This window comes from Jaculus jaculus, chromosome 14 (genome assembly GCF_020740685.1).
Source record: "Jaculus jaculus isolate mJacJac1 chromosome 14, mJacJac1.mat.Y.cur, whole genome shotgun sequence".
Taxonomy (NCBI): domain Eukaryota; kingdom Metazoa; phylum Chordata; class Mammalia; order Rodentia; family Dipodidae; genus Jaculus; species Jaculus jaculus.
This window is the reverse complement of record NC_059115.1, coordinates 13,987,471-14,006,147: the sequence shown is the minus strand read 5'-3', so window position 1 is coordinate 14,006,147 and position 18,677 is coordinate 13,987,471. Positions and strand designations below refer to the sequence as shown.

The 18,677-nt window shown below is 51.0% G+C and overlaps 2 protein-coding genes across 2 annotated transcripts; one reads left to right on the top strand and one right to left on the bottom strand.

The window, feature by feature from the left end:
* Positions 1 to 580: 580 nt before the first annotated feature.
* Fiz1 (FLT3 interacting zinc finger 1) lies at positions 581 to 9,351 on the bottom strand. Its single transcript, XM_045133203.1, has 3 exons — positions 9,194 to 9,351; positions 6,824 to 7,153; positions 581 to 2,812 (listed from the first exon to the last, which is right to left on the bottom strand). Exons 2-3 carry the CDS (start codon positions 7,133 to 7,135, stop codon positions 1,622 to 1,624), a joined length of 1,503 nt encoding a protein of 500 aa, XP_044989138.1. The 5' UTR covers positions 7,136 to 7,153; positions 9,194 to 9,351; the 3' UTR covers positions 581 to 1,621.
* A 792-nt stretch (positions 9,352 to 10,143) lies between these two features.
* Znf524 (zinc finger protein 524) lies at positions 10,144 to 17,308 on the top strand. The gene is made up of 2 exons (XM_004673171.3): positions 10,144 to 10,263; positions 16,228 to 17,308. The coding sequence occupies exon 2, from the start codon at positions 16,266 to 16,268 to the stop codon at positions 17,076 to 17,078; it is 813 nt and encodes a 270-aa protein (XP_004673228.2). The 5' UTR covers positions 10,144 to 10,263; positions 16,228 to 16,265; the 3' UTR covers positions 17,079 to 17,308.
* Positions 17,309 to 18,677: the final 1,369 nt, after the last annotated feature.

Below are 18,677 nucleotides of genomic sequence, written 5' to 3'. Positions count from 1 at the left end.
CACCGCTTTGTGCGCCTGCCTTTATGTGGGTACTGGGGCATCACGCATGAGCCAGCAGCCTTTGCAAGCAGAGTGCTTTTAACTATTGAGCCATCTCAGCCCCCTTTTTCTTCTTCTTCTTTTTGTTTTTCAATGTGGGGTCTCACTGCAGCCAAGGCTGACCTGGAACTGGAACTCATAGCAGCCCTCCTACCTCTGCCTCCTGAGTGCTGGGATTAAAAGCATGCACCACCATGGTATGTGTTTGGAGGTCCGGCACCTGTCTGAAAGTCACTTAGGCTGGCCAGAAAGCCCCAGGGATCTGCCAGCCAGTCTCCCCTCAGCACTGGGATTATTTGTGTTACCATGCCTGGCATTTTTGGTAGTTCTGGGGATTGGATTCAGGTCCTCTGCATTCATGGCAAGCACTTTACCAAATAAGCCATCCCCCAGCACAGGGTTCCATTTACGTGAGATTTAAACAGTCTCTGATCTGGAGGATTTAAAGGATTTAGGACTCAGAAGGTGTGAGAATCGTTATCTGTTAAGGCCAAGAGGGCCCCACCTCCCCTGAACCCAGGATCAGAAAACAAGACAGTAGTGTCCCATAGGAGTGGGTTTATTGGAGTCCTGGAGACACTGGAGAGTGGGATGAGGGGGTGAGGTTTAGGCTCACAGGGGGGAGAACCCCTTAGCCAAGTTCCCCCTTCCCCTGGGGTTGGGAGGAACACAGAGACAGACATCAACAGATGGAACAAGGGACAGGTGCTAGACATCCATCTCCTCCACTTGGTCACAGGCACAGGATGGGGAGTAACACGGACAGAGGTCTGGACCACACTCTACAGCATTAAGGGAGTGTCTGTCCTATTTCTAAGGAGGGCTGAGTCAGGCCACAACCTGTACTGGCCCATCCCAAGTGGATACAGGGGCGTGTGCACGTGGATCAACCCATCTTACTGGGTAGGGAGATTCTGGACAATCCTATTCTAGTGTTCAGGAAGGGGCAGGGGAGAGGTTGGTAGGGTCAATCTATTCTGTAGTGGGAGACCTAATCAGAGAGCGGGGGAATTGAAAGGAGGGGGCATCTACCCTGGTCCTCTTTCGGCACAGGAAATGAAATGGGGGAAAGGCAGATTTCGGCTAAACACATCTGGGACCACTGGTGGCTGGTGGTTATCTTTTGGAGAGGATACAGGAAGTTAAGGACATTGTCCTCCATACTCCCCAGATGAAGGTCATTGGGAATGATGGCTCTCACGAAGTAGGGTGGTCTGCCCATTGGGGGTACCCACATCTTATTCGATGACGTACTTGTGAAGACCCATTTGCCATTCCTACGTCTCCAGATTTAAGAGGCCAGAGTGACTTTTGGGGGTGTCCGTATTTCAGGGGTTTCAAACTTGGGAGCCTCTGTAGGTTCGGCCATAGCAATAATTAGGTCTTTGGATCCCCTCGCTGACGGGAGTGGCTTATCTGTGGTCCTGTGTGGGTGGCACCATCTTTCCAGGCAGGAGGTTCATCTGGGAGGTGGGAGTGGGAGGAAGGGTCTGGCTCTGGATTTGGAGGGCTGAGGTGTCCGCTTTATCCTGAGTCCAGTAAGTGGGGTCAGTTTTCTTGAGGAAGGGCCGGCGTGGCTTATTCAGTCCATGCCCCTGTGCAACTTTAGATGCCTGGAGAGGTTGCTGAGCGTGATGAACCCCTTGCCGCAGATGTGGCAGGGGAAGGGCCGCTCGCTGCCGTGCAGCAGCCGGTGGCGCTTGAGGTAGCATTCGTGGCGGAAGAACTTGCCGCACTCGAGGCACGGGAAGGGCTTCTCCCCGGTGTGGACCAGCACGTGGCGCTCCAGGTCCCGCGGAGAGCGGAACAGCTTCTCGCATTCGGAGCAGCCAAAAATCTTCTTGCCACGGCCGGAGCCGGACGCGGGCTCCCCGGCGGGCTGCTCTCCCTCGGCGGCCACCACCGCGGCGGCCTCCTCCCCGCCGCCGCCCTCGCCGTGGCTGACCTTCCGATGCTCCTCCAGGGCGGCCAGGGCCGCGTACAGAGCCCCGCAGTGACCGCAGCCGTACGTGGCCGGACCCGAGTGGGCTTCCAGGTGGCTGGCCAGGGCAGGGGCCGAGGCGAAGAAGGTCCCGCAGTCGCACTGGTACAGCGTGTCTTCCGAGGTCTCGGCCACGGCCGCTGGAGCCGGGGCCTCCACCACCACGCTGCCGGGAAGCAGCGCCAACTGCGGCACGCCTCCCCCCGTGGGGCTCAGAAGCAGTTCACCGTCCCAGGCCGGCGGGGCATCGCCCACCTGCACCGCGCCCCCCTCCCCGGCCACCTCCGCCCCCGCACCGGGGGCCCAGACCTGTGTGGCGGGCGCGCCGGTCCCCTGCAGGTCGTGCGTGAGCTTGTGCCGCTCCAGCAGCGCGGGCGCGTTGAAGTCGCGCTCGCAGCGCGGGCATTTGAACGGCTTCACGTCGGTGTGCGCGGCCCAGTGGGCGGCCAGCTCCCGGCCGTGGTCAAAACGCCGGGCACAGGCCCCGCACGCGAACGGTGGCAAGGAGGCCGCGGCTGCGGCGGCGGCCTCGGCCAGGCCCCAGCTGGTCGTGCCCGGCCCCTCCAGGCCCTCTCCGCCGCCTGCGCCGGCGCCCCCACACACCGAGCAGGGCCCCACGTTGCAGCAGACAGAACAGGGGGGATTCAAGGGGGGTAAGCCCGGGCTGGGCTGCAGGGGAGATGGGAGCACGCCGCGGTGCTGGCGCTTGAGGTGGCGGCCCAGGCTGGAGCGGGAGGAGAAGCGCAGCTCGCAGACCAGGCAGCAGTAGGGCTTCTCACCAGTGTGGACGACCTGGGGACGCGAGCAAAGCACACGCAGAGTAAGCACGGGGGATCCATGCCGGGCAACAAACGCCCTGGCTCCCAGGGAACCTGGTCCAAGCTCTCGGCTACCTCCCACAGGGCTCGCTCCAGTTTCTACACTCTCTCAGGTCTGTGCTTTGGGCCAGCGGGCATTCTCTTCATCCGCATCCTGACCTCAGTCCCTTTCACAGACCACCTCTGTACCTGCCGGTCCCTGCGGCTGTCTTACTCCTTTTACAATCAGCCCAACTATGGCCTGTGACCCCCATCTGAGGGTGGTTTAGGGCTGGAGAGATGGCTTAGCAGTTAAGGTCCTTGTCTGCAAAGCCAAAGGACCCTGGGTTTGATTGCCCAGTACCCATGTAAGGCCAGATGCATAAGGTGGTGGCATCTGGAGTTCATTTGCAGTGGCTGGAGGCTCTGGAGCACCCATTCTCTCTATCTGTCTCTGTCTCTCTCTCGCATGCCTTTAATCCCAGCACTTGGGTGGCAGAGGTAGGAGGATTGCTATGCATTCAAGACCACCATGAGAGACTGTAGTGAATTCCAGGTCAGCCTGAGCTGCAGTGAGACCCTACCTCAAAAAAACACAAAAAAACCACAAAAATAATAATTAATTAATAAGAAATAATAATAATAGCAGCTGGAGAGATAGCTTAGTGGTTAAGGTGCTTGCCTGTGATGCCTAAAGAGTCATGTTCAAATCCCCAGTACCCACATAAGCCAGATGCACAAAGGTAGCACATGTGTCTGGAGTTTGTATGCAGTGGCTGGAGGCCCTGGTGTGCCCATTCCCTCTCTCTCTTAAATACATAAGTAAATAATACACACTTGAAAAATAAATCCCAGCTTTTGCATCTCTGTGAACATTTGGGGCAAGTAACTATCTCTGGGACTCTGCTCTATTTGTTTGTGAATTGGACACAGTAAGAAGGGTCATGTCACCATGGTGCTTGCTTTGCTCACACTACTCCAACCATGTGGTCTCCCACCAACACAAGCTCCTTTTAACCTTGGAACCTTTATACTACTGGTTCCTTTGGCATGAGATGTTCTTCTCAAACGGATTCCTTTTTTTTTTTTTTTCTTTTTCTGGTTTTTTTTTTAGGTAGGGTCTCCCTCTCTGACCCAGGCTGACCTGGAATTTACTACGTAGTCTCTGGTGACCTCGAACTCACAGTGATCCACCTACCTCTGCCTCCCGAATGCTGGGATTAAAGGTGTGCACCTCCATGCCTGACCCTCAACGGATTCCTTATACTCCACACACACAACTCAAACAGCACATCCTAGCCTGCTCCTCTCATCCTATCTACAGTAACCCATAGACTTCCCTACTTACTCCTACACATTGATTTTATTTACTTACTTATTTGGGTCTCATGTAACTTAAGCTGGCTTCAACCTCATCATATTGCTGAGGATAAATGTGAACTCCTGATATTCTTGCCTCCACCTCTTAAGTACTGAAATTACAAGTATTTACCACCATATCCTGCGACTTTTTTTAGAGCGAGAGAGAGAGAGAGAATCGGCATGCCAGGGCTTCAGCCACTGCAATCAAACTCCAGACGACTGCGCCACCTAGTGGGCATATGTGACCTTGCGCTTGTGTCACCTTTGTGCGTCTGGCTTACATGGGATCTGGAGTATCAAACATGGGTCCTTAGGCTTCACAGGCAAGCTCCTTAAATGCTAAGCCATCTCTCCAGCCCCTGAGTGACTTTTTTCCTTTCAGTTTTCTTCCCTACACTTACTACGACCTTCCTAGGACGTTCTTGTCTGTGAAACTGCTTTGCTTATCATCTACATGGGGTTACTGATCATCCAGAGGGGTACAGTTCCCTGCAGACACAACACAGGCCACACTGGTTTTCCCTCAAAAGCATATGGTAGGCCCAGGGGAAGCCTTCCATGGTAGTTGCAGAATAAAGGAGCCAGGGATGTATGTGATAAACCTGTATTCAAGACAGCCTAGAAGAGAGAGTGATACTCATGGCTGCAGATGCTGGTGGGTATTGGTGGATTACCAGGAGCTCAGAGGCAGAAAAGTGTCTAGGTGAGGCAAACCTACTTTGCACAGGATAGAGTGGATGGTGCAAGCAAAAGACCTCGTGCTTATTCAAGATACACTGAGTAAGACATATGAAAATCTGCTTTTGGGGATAATGATGCATCCAGAAGCCATAGATTGTTACTAGAAATGTTTCAGTGTCAGGGATGGGATACCAGTGAGTTGTTGGCCAGGGAGGTCCCTGTTGCCTCCAAAACATTACAGGCCATTGCCAAGCCCCTTGGTTTCCCACGAGAAACAGATGGTAAGACCCTATTGCTGAAGACTTCACTTGCCTGGGTGGCAAGGTCACTGAGAAATCAAGCTGGGGCTGAGCTAAAAACCTCCTACATGTAGACCAGAGAACTGAAAGCTGCACTGAGCCAGAGAGATGGATTAGCGGTTAAGGAACTGCCTACAAAACTAAAGGACCTCGGTTCCATTCCCCAGGACCCACATAAGCCATATGCATAAGGGAGTCCATGCATCTTGGAGTTTGTTTGCAGTGGCTGGAGGCCCTGGTGCACCCATTCTCTCTCACTCTCTCTGCCTCTCCCCCCACTCAAACAAATTAAAAAAAATTGTTTTTTATTTTTTTAAAGCTGCATTGCATGCAGCCCCATGGGAGATAAAAGTCTTTAGAGGTGAAAACAATGGACACTGGAAGCCTCATGTTTGGCCAGCCAGGCTCAATGACTGAACCGGGTGTAATATTGGCATGTCTGCTCTGGGGGAAACCAACTGCTCTCTAATTGGACTGCAGACCCACTCTATAGGAGGGAATACATGCCTGATACTGAAAACCTAATCAAAAGCCTAAATGGCAGAGGAGGTCATGAGCCTTAGAGGTATAAAACCTGCTTTTGTCTGGCTAAATGCATATATTATGCTCACCAAACTGCCCGGTAAGCACTACACTTAATGTTCATATTCATATATTATTTTAAAAATATTTTATTTCTATTTATTTATTTATTTGACAGAGAATGAGGGAGACAGAGACAGAAACAGGGAGAGAGAAAGAGGGAGGGAGGGAGGGAGGGAGGGAGAGAGGGAGGGAGGGAGGGAGAATGGCCGCATCAGGGCATCCAACCAGTGCAAATGAACTCCAGATGCTCGCACCCCCTTGTGCATCTGGCTAATGTGGGTCCTGGGAAATCAAACCTGGGTCCTTTGGCTTTGCAGGCAAATGCCTTAACCACTAAGCCATCCCTCCAGCCCCATGTTCACATATTAATGCTACTCTCACTTTTGGTAAGAGAAGCTTCACTTTTCAGATGGTGGTGACCACTGGGATGACTCAAAAGGCACCATAGTGCTGAGAAGTGACAGAGTAGTGTCCAGCACTGAAATATCTCTATCACCCTCTCCAAGGCTCAGGGTCCATTGCAGAAGAGGTGAGGAAAGAATGTAAGAGTCAAAGGAAGGGTATTACTCCTTAAAATGCAACTGTCCAGACCGAAATTGGCCTTGATATCCACAGTCTCACAGTGCCTAGAAATACCTTCACAAGACCCTCATAATAGGAGAAAAAGATGATGACATCAAAATAAAAGAGAGCTTAAAGGAGAGAGGGAGGGGATATGATGGAGTGGAGTTGTGAAGGGGAAAGTGGTGAGGGGAGGAAATTATCATGGTTTATTGTCTGTAAGTATAGAAGCTGTCAATAATAAAATTATACATTAAAAAAAAAAAGATTTCATGCTTTGCTTGGTTCTTGGTGGAAAGGAGATCAAAATTTTTTTTTTATTTTATTTTTCTAGGCGGGGTCTTGCTGTAGCCGAGGCTAACGTAGAATTCAGTATGTAGTCTCAGGCTGGTCTCAAATTCACAGCAATCCCCCTACCTTGGCCTCCCAAGTGCTGGGATTAAAGGCATGTTCCACCACATTTGGCAAGTGGAATGAAGCCCCAGGATTCCGGCCGTCTAGCTGGGGGGGGGACTCACCTGGTGATGCAGCAGACCCGTGGAGTCGCGGAAGCCCTTGGGGCAGGCGGTGCAGCGGTAGGGCCGCTCCCCAGTGTGTGAGCGCAGATGGTTGGCCAAGTTGAAGCTGTGCTTGAAGCCCTTGCCACAGCGGGGACACGCGTGGGGCTTGAGAGCCGTGTGTCGTGCGAAATGGCGCCGCAGGTCGGAGCGGTAGCGGAAGCTCTTGCCACATTCGCTGCAGTGAAAGGGGACCCGGGGAGTGGCGGCAGGTGGTGCAGGTACTGGCGCAGAGATGGGAGCAGGGGCCGCGGGCAGCGGGGCGTCATCCATAGTGACACGGGGCGTTTTCTGGAGAGGACGAGAGGACACAGGATCCGGTGGGCCAGTCACTTTTAGAGTTTTGTTTGTTTGTTTGTTTGCTTTTTAAGTAGAGGATCACCCTAGCCCAGACTGACATGGAACTCACTATTGAGTTTTAGGCTGACCTCGAACTCACAGTGATCCACCTACCTCAGCATCCTGAGATGGGATTAAAGGCATGCACCACCGTGCTCTGATTCCTTAGGTTTTGGGGGTTTGGATACATTAATCTCCAGGCACACCTTCCCAGTGAAAAGCCACGCCTCCCAAGCCACATGCACTAGCCTTTAAGCTCTTTCCACCGTTTTTGGGAGACTGGGTCTCAATCTAGCCAGGTGGACCTGGAACTCACTCTATAGCCCAGGCTGGCCTACGTGCTGGCATTAAAGTCGTGCATCACAGGGCAGGGCTTTCCTTCCATTTTTACACACCTTCCTCCATCTCAAATCTTCCTAACCTCTTCCAAGTTGTTTCAAGTCCACTCTGTCCCTTCCTCTCTCTTCTCCAAGGCTTCACATCCCTGACACTATGACTTAAGTCCCTCCTACTGCTTTCAGAGTCCTTCAAGCTTCCAAGGGATCAGTACTAGTCCTGTCCTCTCAGATAAAAACAACTGAAGTTTTTCAATCCACAAAAATGGGTATAATGGGGCTGGAGAGATGGCTTAGAGGTTAAGCGCTTGCCTGTGAAACCTAAGGACCCCGGTTTGAGGCTCAGTTCCCAGGACCCACGTTAGCCAGATACACAAGGGGGTGCACGCCTCTGGAGTTCGTTTGCAGTGGCTGCGTGCCGATTCTCTCTCTGTGTCACTCTCAAATAAGAATGAACAACAACAAAAAAATTTAAAAATGGGAATAATGCTAGCATCTACCTCAAGGAGTGGTGGTGAGCACCAAGTAAAATTGTGGCAGTGTGTGGTATCTACTCTAGTAAGCTGGTACACAGCAAACAAGTGAACTATATTGACTCTTTTTATTCTTTTCTTTTTTTTAATTTTTTTATTTTTGGTTTCTCAAGGTAGGGTCTCACTCTGGCTCAGGCTGACCTGAAATTCACTCTGTAGTCTCAGGGTGGGCTTGAACTCTCAGCGATCCTCCTACCTCTGCCTCCCGAGTGCTGGGATTAAAGGCCTGCGCCACCACACCCAGCTTCTTTTTATTTTTTGTATTTTTTATTTCTTATGTGATTATATAGATATGATGTATAGAACCTGGGTCCTTAGGCTTCACAGGCAAGCACCTTAACCGCTAAGGCATCTTGCCAGCCCAATGATGCTATCTATTTAACCTCCTTTAGTTCCCTTTATAAGTCTAAGTTATGTCTCCTCCGAAGATCTGACTTCCAAATCCTACCCAGTTATTCCTTCAAATAAGCTTCAAACTTTCATCTTCATTATAAAGTCCTGATGATGGGCTGGCGAGATGGCTCAGCGGTTAAGGTGCTTGCCTGCAAAGCCAAAGGACCCAGGTTCGATTCCCCAGGACCCACGTATGCCCGTTGCACAAGGTGGCGCATGTGCATGGACTTCACTTGCAGTAGCTGAAGGCCCTGGCGTTCCCATTTTTCTATCTGCTTCTTTCCCACTCACTCTCAAATAAATGAACAAATAAAATATTTTAAAAAGTAAAGTTCTGATCATTTCATTCTTAACTTTTCCAAATTGCACACCTCCACCGAGTGCTCTTTCCAGGCTGCCTTTTTTTCCTAATCCACCCCTTTCTAGCCCTAAACTCTCGCCTTCGAGCTCCTATTTCTCCACTAACCTGGAGGAAGATCCTTCATTCTTTCAACCTAGCCAACCCCCCTATTTTTATTTCAGAACCACGCCCCTTTGCCAAGCCCCGCCCCTCATGCCCCCCCCGCCTGTGGAGCTCCAGCCCCCCCAGCCCCCCCCCCCACGCTCTGCCTACCCCGCTCGGAAGCCCGAGGCCCCGAGAACTGGCCCTTTGTACCCCTTTCCCGGTGCGGCCTCGGGCACCCGGGTCGGGGGGCAGGTCAGGCGGTCTAGGGGGAAGCAGGCGACTGTACCTGGCTTGCGCGTGGCGGAAGGTCTGCAGACTAGGCGGCACTTCCCCCCTCCAGGCCTGGGGGAAGTCAGTCGGCTTTCCTCTTTAATTACTTACACCTCCTTCTGGGCGCCGACATTTTGGGTAGCGGGGGGTGAGCGTCACTTCCACCTGAGCGGCCCCTCTACTTCCGCCTCAGCGTCTTCACCCCACCCTCCCCCCTCCGCACCCACGTTCCTTACTTCTCCCGCCCTCTAGCTACCCCTTCTCTCCCCCCCACCGAGAGGTTAGAGAAGCCAGGTTGGTGCCATGTTTGTTGAGGGCAGAGGGCGTGGACGCCATTGAGACTAAGGGCAGCATGTTCTGCCCGCGGCTGCTTCTTACTCCACCGGGACGCTTAGCAGTGTTAACGCAGATTTGGGAAGGGCCGATAGAATCTCTTTTTCACAGTCTTGCACCCCTCCTGGGTAGGATGTTGAGTTGCACCTGGGCGAAAGACAAACCGGAGTGCCGGAACTGAAATCGGGAGAACTAGAAGAAAAAAAAAAAAAAACCAAACACCATCTTAATCGGCTGACTTAATGGCACTGTGAAGCTGTCAGGCGCCATGTTAATTACGGGCATTCAGCAGCCATTTCCCACTTCTCGTCTATTCGTTACCCGTATTTGATTGGATCACCCGGTTGGGGTGCTAAGTGGGAAGAAAGGCATTTCGATGTGGTCAGGGACTGCAGTGGGTTTACCTCCTATTTGGGGAGGAGAGGGGTGTACGTGAAGGAGACTGCGCAGGCGCCGTGGCTTGCAGGCGTGTCTGGGTTTTAGGACCCAGTGAGTGCCCTTTGTCTCCACCCCTCACGGGCGGGCGCGCGAGTGGGCGGGTGTGTGGGCGGGGAGGGGCCGACGGCGTCCGTTCCGGGGGGTGGGGCCCGACCCAGCGCTCCGCCACCCCCGCCCCGCTGTCGCCGAGGGGCAGGGCCCCCTCTCTTTCTCCCCCGCCCCCCTTCCCACGCTCCGATCCGTCGCCCCCCCAGCGCGTGCACGAGCGCGCGCGCGCACACACACGCGCGCGAGCCCAGGCGGCATGCAAATGAGGTACCCAGAGGCGGGGGGCTGAGGGGGAGAGAGGGGAGGAGGAGGGGCGGCCGGGGTCGCGCACACCCCACAGGCACCTGTTTCCCATCCCCCGGCTCCCGCGCTCGCTCCCGCGCGCCCCGCACCGCCGACCGGGCTCGCGCGCGCAGACACCCCTCTTCCCCGGCAACCCTCGGCTCCCGCGGTTCCCCGCGCCGCTCATTGGCCGTCGCCCCCGTAAGGGCCCGCCCCGGCGTGCGGGCTCTGCCCTACGTGCTGGACGGGCACGCGTCTGCCCACAGTGGGGGGAGGGGGAGGGTCGGGAGAAGACCACTAACTTACTCACTGGGGTGTTCAGAGAGCAGCCAACTTCTTGTCTTGGCTACCTCGTGGTGGGTGCGAACCCCCTAGGGTCGTGCAACGGCTGCCCCTGTATGGCCGTGAGCCTGTTTAAAGGATGGTGGTGAGGTGCGTGTCAGGGCGGAGGGTGTCATTTTACGACAATGCTTGCCTGGCATATGTGAAAGGCCCTGGGTTCGAGCTTCAGCACCACATACATACATGCATGCACTATACATGTCCCAGAACCCGACCAAACGACAAAAAGGAAAAGGGGTTACAAGGGCCACCTGCAGCATCTGCTGCTAGCTGTACCCGGCTTCACTGGTACCCACACTCCCAGGGCATTGGGAAGATGGTGGTGTGTGTGGTGGGGCGCGTGCAGAATCACTTGCCACTACAAATTGAAAGGGCAGGTTCCAGTTTGTCACTGTGTCAGGCGGTGGGTGGCTGGGGAGCTGAACCTAGGCAGGCAGGCTTTGCCAGCAAGTGTCTTTAACCCATGAGCCATCTCCCCAATTCCCGCACTAGGCTATTTTATTTATTTTTTAGTTTTTCAAGATAGGAGGCTGATCTGGAACTATGTAGTCTCAAGCTGGCCTCGAACCCACACTGATCCTCTTACTTCTGCCTCCCTCCCAAGTGCTGGAAGTAAAGGCGTGCACCACTATGCCAGGGCTGTACTAGGCATTTTTAAGCTTTCTTGATCCTCTGTGATTCTCCCCACCACCTACTGTTTATCTGTTTTACAGAGGAGGAAACTCACACAGGCAAAGCCAACTGTCATTTGCTAATTATCTGGAGACCTTGATTCAAACCCAGGCCTGAGATCTCAAGATCACCCCCCCTGTCCTTTTAGATCTATTTCGTCTTATTCATTGGGCCACTGAGGTCAGTGAAACTGGGTTGGAATCTTTTTCCTGCCACTCACTGACAGAGGGAACTTGAGCAACTGGCAAGGCTTTCCTGTGCTTCAGTTTCACTGTTTGCAAAATGGGAAAGGTATTGATGTGAGGCCTAGCTCTTTGTGATGTCATTATGACAGATGTCTCTTAAGTAAAACAATGTTAGGGTTTTAGGAGTAGAATCCTTGAACCCCGAACCCTATGTTTGTGTTTGCATTTAACCAAAGAATTGGGCAAATCAAACTGAGAAGGATAATTGTTTATTTAGGAAAGTATAAAACCAAGGGAAGAAAATCTGATACACTCATGTGGTCTGAGACCCTTGTGGATCTAGATAAAATGTGAAAAGAGATTGAGAGAGAGAGAAAAAGAAAGTACATTAAGCTCCTGCCATGTGGAAAGCAGAAAGGGTGGAGAAGGGTCAAGAGGTAGACTCACCAAAACCTGGAGATTGAGGAGTGATGAATGGGCAAGGAAGAGAGTTTTGTCCTCCTATTTAAACCTTACTTAGTAGTGGGCTTTATCTTCTGGCTCAGGTGAGTCACAGTGAGAGTTGATTGGTCTGAGTCAGGGGTTAGCTCATGAAGAGGCCAGTCATGACACTGAACTGGGAACTGAACTTGACCAGCCACAATGTCAGTATTAGATTTAAATTCTAGGAAAGGGACCTCCCTCCCTGAAGGGGCTCAAGTTGTGGAAAAACAGATCTAAGGAATTCCTTTAGGCAAGAGATAAGGAGAAGTCAGCTTCCACTCTGATCTCTAAAAAAGCCTAGGGTCTCAATCACCCTAACTGTCTAACAAAGCTATCTGATCATAAGCACTTCTCTGTATGAACAGTGTATTATCCTCATGGGATGTCTGGGTGAATGGGTAAAATGACTTGGTAAAAACTGAGCTCTAGTCAGGCATGGTGGCATATGCCTTTTCTTGCGGAGCTCCTTCCCGGGCAGGTAGGTAGTGCCGAGGGAAGGACCAGGCCTGCTGGTTCCACCCTAGGGCTTGAGGAGGATGATGAACGTTGGACCTCTCCTGGCCACCAGAGAAAAACCACATTAAGTCGGGAGTCTTTTCGATGCAGGAACACTCGCAGAAACAACTCGCTTTATTACTCTGAGCAGTTGCCTATATCATGTTGGGGACGAAGGTGGGGATTTTAGGATGGGGGCAGAGGTAAGGGCCAACAGTAAACTTTAACTATTGAATTAGTAATTACAATTATCTATGTATGTATATATGGTAAGAATCAAGCCCAAGATCTTAAAGGGAGGTACAGTTTGAACTTTCTCAGGAGCTACTTTAAAGCTGTGTGTATGAAGGATAGTTAGACAGTAAAAGTAAAAGCCTAAAGCCAAAAGCCACAGCACACTTTAGGAACTCCTGTTAGGCACATTTTGTATATCTTTAGATTGAAATCTGAAACCCACCATCACACTTTAAGATAAACAATTGAATATATTGGGGGCCATTTATTTAAATTATCACATTCTACCACTGGAGCCCAATAGATTTATAACCATCATGTATTATAAATTGTTAGAAAAAATTAAAATATTTAGGGTAAATAAGGCCCTTTTTAGTTGGTGGTGTGGGAGTAAGGATTTCCCCTTTTGTTTTTGTAATTGAGATTTGAAAGTTTGATTATATCTTTTTAAAAATATTTTTATTTATTTGAGAGCGACAGAGAAAAAGGGCAGAGAGAGAGGGAGAGAGAATGGGCGTGTCAGGGCCTTTAGCCACTGCAAAGGAATTCCAGAACTGTGCGCCCCCTTGTGCATCTGGCTAACATGGGTCCTGGGGAGTCGAGCCTGGAACCTGGGTCCTTAGGCTTCACAGGCAAGCGCTTAACCATTAAGCCATCTCTCCAGCCCATGATTATATCTTTTAATAATAGTCTGGCCCCGGGGGTTGTATGGGATGCCTGTGGAATGTGAGATTTTCCAGGTCTGGAGAAAATCTATAAAGGCCTTGCGTACGAAGTAGGGGCCATTATTCATTTTAATTTGATCAGGCAGCCCAAGAGTGGCGAAACATTGAAGCATATAACTAATGGACTAATGGCATGTTTAGATTTTTTTCTGGCATGTGCCAATGCCCAGTAGGCACGGGAAAAGGTCAGTGAGCCCAGTCACCACGAGATGGCGGACGTCTCCCCTGTCCCCACCTGGGTCAGTCCAAGGGGGCCACGTGGCAGTCTCCAAGAAGGTAGATTGCCGGCCATTTCCCAGTAGGGGAGGGTCGGGCACAAGCTGCCAGGAGGGGGGCCATCTATTTAAATTACCAAATTCCGCCCCTGGCTCCCAGTAGATTTATAACTATCATATATTATAAATTGTACTCAGTTTAATTTTAAAGGTCCCCACAGTCTTGACCAATTTAAGATATTGAAATTTGTAAAATTAAACAAGTTAAACACTTCTAATACATAAAGGCACAGAGTAAACATTTTTAACTGGTATAAGGCATAGCAAGGAGAGACTAAAACAATGTAAATTGAACCATCATAACCTAAAATTTGTCTCTGTGCCTTTAATTTTAACTTGTTTGAGGTTTTTTAGCTTAAAATCTTAAATCTCAGCCGGGCGTGGTGGTGTAGCCTTTAATCCCAGCACTTGGGAGGTGGAGGTAGGAGGATTACCATGAGTTTTAGGCCACCCTGAAGCTCCATAGGGAATTTCAGGTCAGTCTGGGCTAGAGTGAAATCCTACCTCTAGAAACCAAAACAAAGAGAAAACAAATCTTAAATTTTTTAACTCCAACATCTCTAGCTAAGCATATCAGTCTATTACAAATTTAACCTTGAGTAAACTCTCTGGGCCTGGGCAGCAGGACGCAGCCAGCCCTTATGCCAGTAGCCCTAAACTTTTATCTGAATAGTCTATAAAATTTGGCTTACCACGCCAGAAGACACATTTAGTTGTAAGCATCAACTTTATGTCTATTTCTTTAAAACAAAGGTTCCAAAAGATTAACATATACATGGTCAGGTTCATCTCAGCTCATTAGACAGCTTTAGGTTTGCTGAGATAAACTTCTAGATCAGGTACAGTTATGGAGGAAGGAATATTTATTGAAGCTTACAGATCCAGGGGAAGTTCCATAATGGCAGAAAAAGCTGGCCTGCCTTCACAGGCTCAAGCAGAGAGAGAGAAGCACAAGCCTTTAGAAATACAAAAGCCGCCGGCGAACCGAAGGTAAAGGGACAGAGAAAGGGAACGAAGAGATGTCAACAAGTAAGTACAGGTTATAGAAGCAAAGTTTAGTGCACTAAATATGAAGACTGCCTCATAACTCATGAGGGTACGCTCGCCCGCACACACCGATCACCTCCTCAACAACTGCCTCTCATGGGGTAGTGGCGAGGGAAGGACCAGGCCTGCTGGTTCCTCCCTAGGGGTTGAGGGGATGATGAACATCGGACGACTCAGAAACCTCTCCTGGCCACCGGAGAAAAACCACACTGAGTCGGGAGTCTTTTCGATGCAGAAACACTCGCAGAAACAACTCGCTTTATTTCTCTGAGCAGTTGCCTATATCATGTTGGGGACGAAGGTGGGGATTTTAGGATGGGGGCAGAGGTAAGGGCCAATAGTAAACTTTAACTATTGAAATGGTAATTACAATTACCACGTGGAAGTGGCAGGCCAGAAGCCATTAGGCGTCTTACTGAGTCCTAGCTGGCCAGAGACAGGTCACCAAACTTTAGCTAGGCTCAGGTAGTTCCACTAGGCCTCACGCCTGGGCCTTTCAGGGCCCAACATGCCTTTAATCCCAGCACTCGGGAGGCAGAGATAGGAGGATCACCATGCGTTCGAGGGCACCCTGAGACTATATAGTGAATTCCAGGTCAGCTTGGACCAGAGTGAAACCTTACCTAGAAAAACTAAAAATAAAATAATAAAAAAACAATTAAAAAAAACTGGCTTAAAACTAAAAAAACACTGAGCTCTGGCTGGAGAGCTAAAGCCTAAGGGCTCATGCTCAATTCTCCAGAACCTATGTAAATCCGATACTATTATTAAAACAAACAACCACAGGGCATCCCAGCACTTGGGAGGCAGAAGTAAGACTATATAATGAATTCCAGGTCGGCCTGGGCTAGAGAGCTAGACCCTAACTCGAAAAACTAAAAACCAAAAAAAAAATCAAAAAACAGTCAGTCATGGTGGTGCAGGCCTTTAATCCCAGCATTCAGGAAGCAGAGGTAGGAGGATCACCATGAGTTTGGGGCCACCCTGAGACTACATAGTGAATTCCAGGTCAGCCTGGACTAGAGTGAGACCCTACCTGGGGTGGGGGGACTTTGTAGCTCCATACTGGCCTGGAACCACAGTGATCTGCCTTCTACCTCAGCCTCCCAAGTGTTGGGATTAAAGGTATATGCCACCACACCTGCCCTCCCTCCCTGTTCTTCCTTGCAGAGTGGCTGTCCTTGTATATCTGGGTGAATGTCAAACAATATTCAAGTCAAAAGATTTAGAGAGGAGAGATGGCTTAGCCATTAAATGCACTTGCCTGTGAAGCCTAAGGACTTAGGTTTGATTCCCCAGAACCCATATAAACCAGATGCACATGGTGGCATTGTTTGCACTGACTGGAGGCCCTGGTGTTCCCATTCTTATTCTCTCTCTAATGAGTAAAAATTAAAAAAAAAAAAAGTTTTTAAAAAAGATTTAGATGCATGGGTGGGGGAGCTGTTGGAGGACTCTCACTGCATTGATGCTGTCCCTCTCTTCCCACAGCCAACGCCAGTGTCCAGACTTAAGCTCCCCACTGCTCAATGGACAGCCCCAGCCCAGACCCGTTGCCTTCCACTTTGCCTGGGGAGGAAGAGAAACCTCTGGCCTTACTTCCTCCTGTTCCCCGTGGTCGCAGAGGCCGACCACCAGGCGGAAGAGCCACCTCCTCCCATCGGACGCTCAAGTCCTCCCTGCCTCGCAGGAGGGGCCGCCCCCCCAAGTCAGGGCAGGAGACCCCACTAGCTCAGCAGAGGCTGACAGCAGCATCAGTGGACAGCGGCGGTGGTGGCAGCAGCGACCTTCTGTTGATTGATGATCAGGGTGTGCCCTACACAGTCCCTGAAGGGTCTACAGCAGGTGGGCCCCAGGGCTCTGGCCCCAAGAGGGCCCCGCACTTCTGCCCAGTCTGCCTGCGGGCCTTTCCCTACCTCTCCGACCTGGAGCGCCATAGCATCTCACACTCAGAGCTGAAGCCACACGAGTGCAAGGATTGTGGGAAGACCTTCAAGAGGTCCAGTCACTTACGGCGACACTGCAACATCCATGCGGGCCTGCGACCCTTCCGCTGCGTGCTCTGCCCGCGCCGCTTCCGGGAGGCTGGGGAGCTGGCACATCACCACCGCATCCACTCTGGCGAGCGCCCATACCAGTGCCCCTCCTGCAGGGTGCGCTTTACCGAGGCCAACACTCTCCGTCGCCATTACAAACGCAAGCACCCGGAGCTTGTGGGGATGCCCGTACGCCTGTGTCCCCCAAACCCAAAGCCCCAACCACTGTGGGATGACGACGAGGGAGGAGTCTCCACCCCAGCAGAGGCCCATGAGGAAGAGGCTGAAGGACAGGAGCCTGCTTGACCCATATGTCCTGTCGCAGCTCCCTTGTCCAGGTTTTCAGCTGGGAGTTCTGCTGGTGCTGGGCCCGGGCAAGGAAGCTGTGACACCCTTGTTTCTGGTGGTCTTCTTCCCATCGTGGGAGGGGGTCAAGGGCGGGGACCTCAACTTTCAGGTCCTGCCATCTGGTACCCTCCTGCGGACTAACAGGCCCTGGGAGGCAGGGGCTGTGGAAATAAATCCCTGCCTGTTGATTCCCTGTGTGTGTTCAGTGATGGTGGCCCTCCCTTCCAGTGTTCTGCTCTTCATGGGGTTGGAGAGGACACTATTTCACTTACAGTGCAGTGCCAAATAGTCAATGGCTTGTAACAAGCCTTTGTCTCTTTCTTACCTCCATCACATAAAGAGCCTAAGTAAAAACCTTGAACCATCCATGCAAACTTGACTAGGTTCGCCCGCTATTCTAACCAAAAACCCAGGCACTCTACATAGTTCACTTTTCCTCCCTTATTTTATTTATTTATTTTGGTTTTCTGAGGTAGGGTCTCGCTCTAGCTCAGGCTGACCTGGAATTCACTATGTAGTCTTAGGGTAGCCTCAAACTCATGGCGATCCTCCTACCTCTGCCACTCAAGTGTTGGGATTAAAGGTGTGTGCCTGGCCCCTCCCTTCTTTTTTGTTGGGTTTTCGAGGTAGGGTCTCTCCCTAGCCCAGGCTGACCTGGAATTCCCTATGTCTCAGGGTGGTTTCAAACTCACTCCTCCATCTGTCTCCCCACTGCTGGGATCAAAGGCTTGCAGCTACTATGCCAAGCCTTCCCCTCCCTTCTTGACCAGAGGGCTTGCTTTTAAGGTGAGGGATGCATGTATAGCTCAGTGATAATGTACCACCTTGCATGCCCAAAGCCCTGGATTCAATGAGGACCATGAGGATGGCTAGGTGACCAGCAAGGATTTATGACTCAAGAGGTATGTATGATTTAGTGTGCAGGTTGTAGGGAGGGCAGGACTAAGATGAGGTGAGACTCAGGTGGAGTTTACAGAAAGGAGCTAAAGATAGGGTTAAGGGTCAAAAAGGTTGAAGTGTTGGAAGAGAGGCTGGGTAAATATACCTCAAAAGTTAAAGGTACTTGCTTACAAGCGGGCTGACTCCAGTTGCAGGGCCTCCAGCCACTGCAGATGAACTCCAGATGTATGCTGCACCTTGTGCATGTGGCTTACATGGGTCCTGGAGAATTCAACCTAGATCCTTCGGCTTTGCAGGCAAGCACCTTAATAACTACTGAGCCATCTCTCCATCCCGAGGACAGCTTAGAAAAGAGCAGGGTTGCATATGATAAAAACAGGTGCTTCTCAACACTAAAACAGAATGGCCTGGAAGACACTTTATTTTATTTTAGTTTTTTTTTTTTTTTTTTTCAAAATAGAGTCTCACTCTCTAGCCCAGACTGACCTGGAATTCACTATGTAGCCTCAGGGTGGCCTTGAACTCACATCGATCCAACTACCTCTGCCTCCCAAGTGATGGTGTGCACCACCATACCTGGCTGGAAGGCATTTTAAAATGTGCTCACCCTAGGCCCCACCCAAGATATCCTATTCAGAAGGTCAGGGGAAGGGAGCT

Bases quoted from the DNA above. Each gene is read 5' to 3' on its own strand.
- Fiz1 (XM_045133203.1), bottom strand. From the start codon at position 7,135: ATGGATGACGCCCCGCTGCCCGCGGCCCCTGCTCCCATCTCTGCGCCA. The intron at 2,813-6,823 runs GTGAGTCCCCCC...TCGCGTCCCCAG, and splicing joins CGGGTCTGCTGCATCACCAG to GTCGTCCACACTGGTGAGAA.
- Znf524 (XM_004673171.3), top strand. From the start codon at position 16,266: ATGGACAGCCCCAGCCCAGACCCGTTGCCTTCCACTTTGCCTGGGGAG.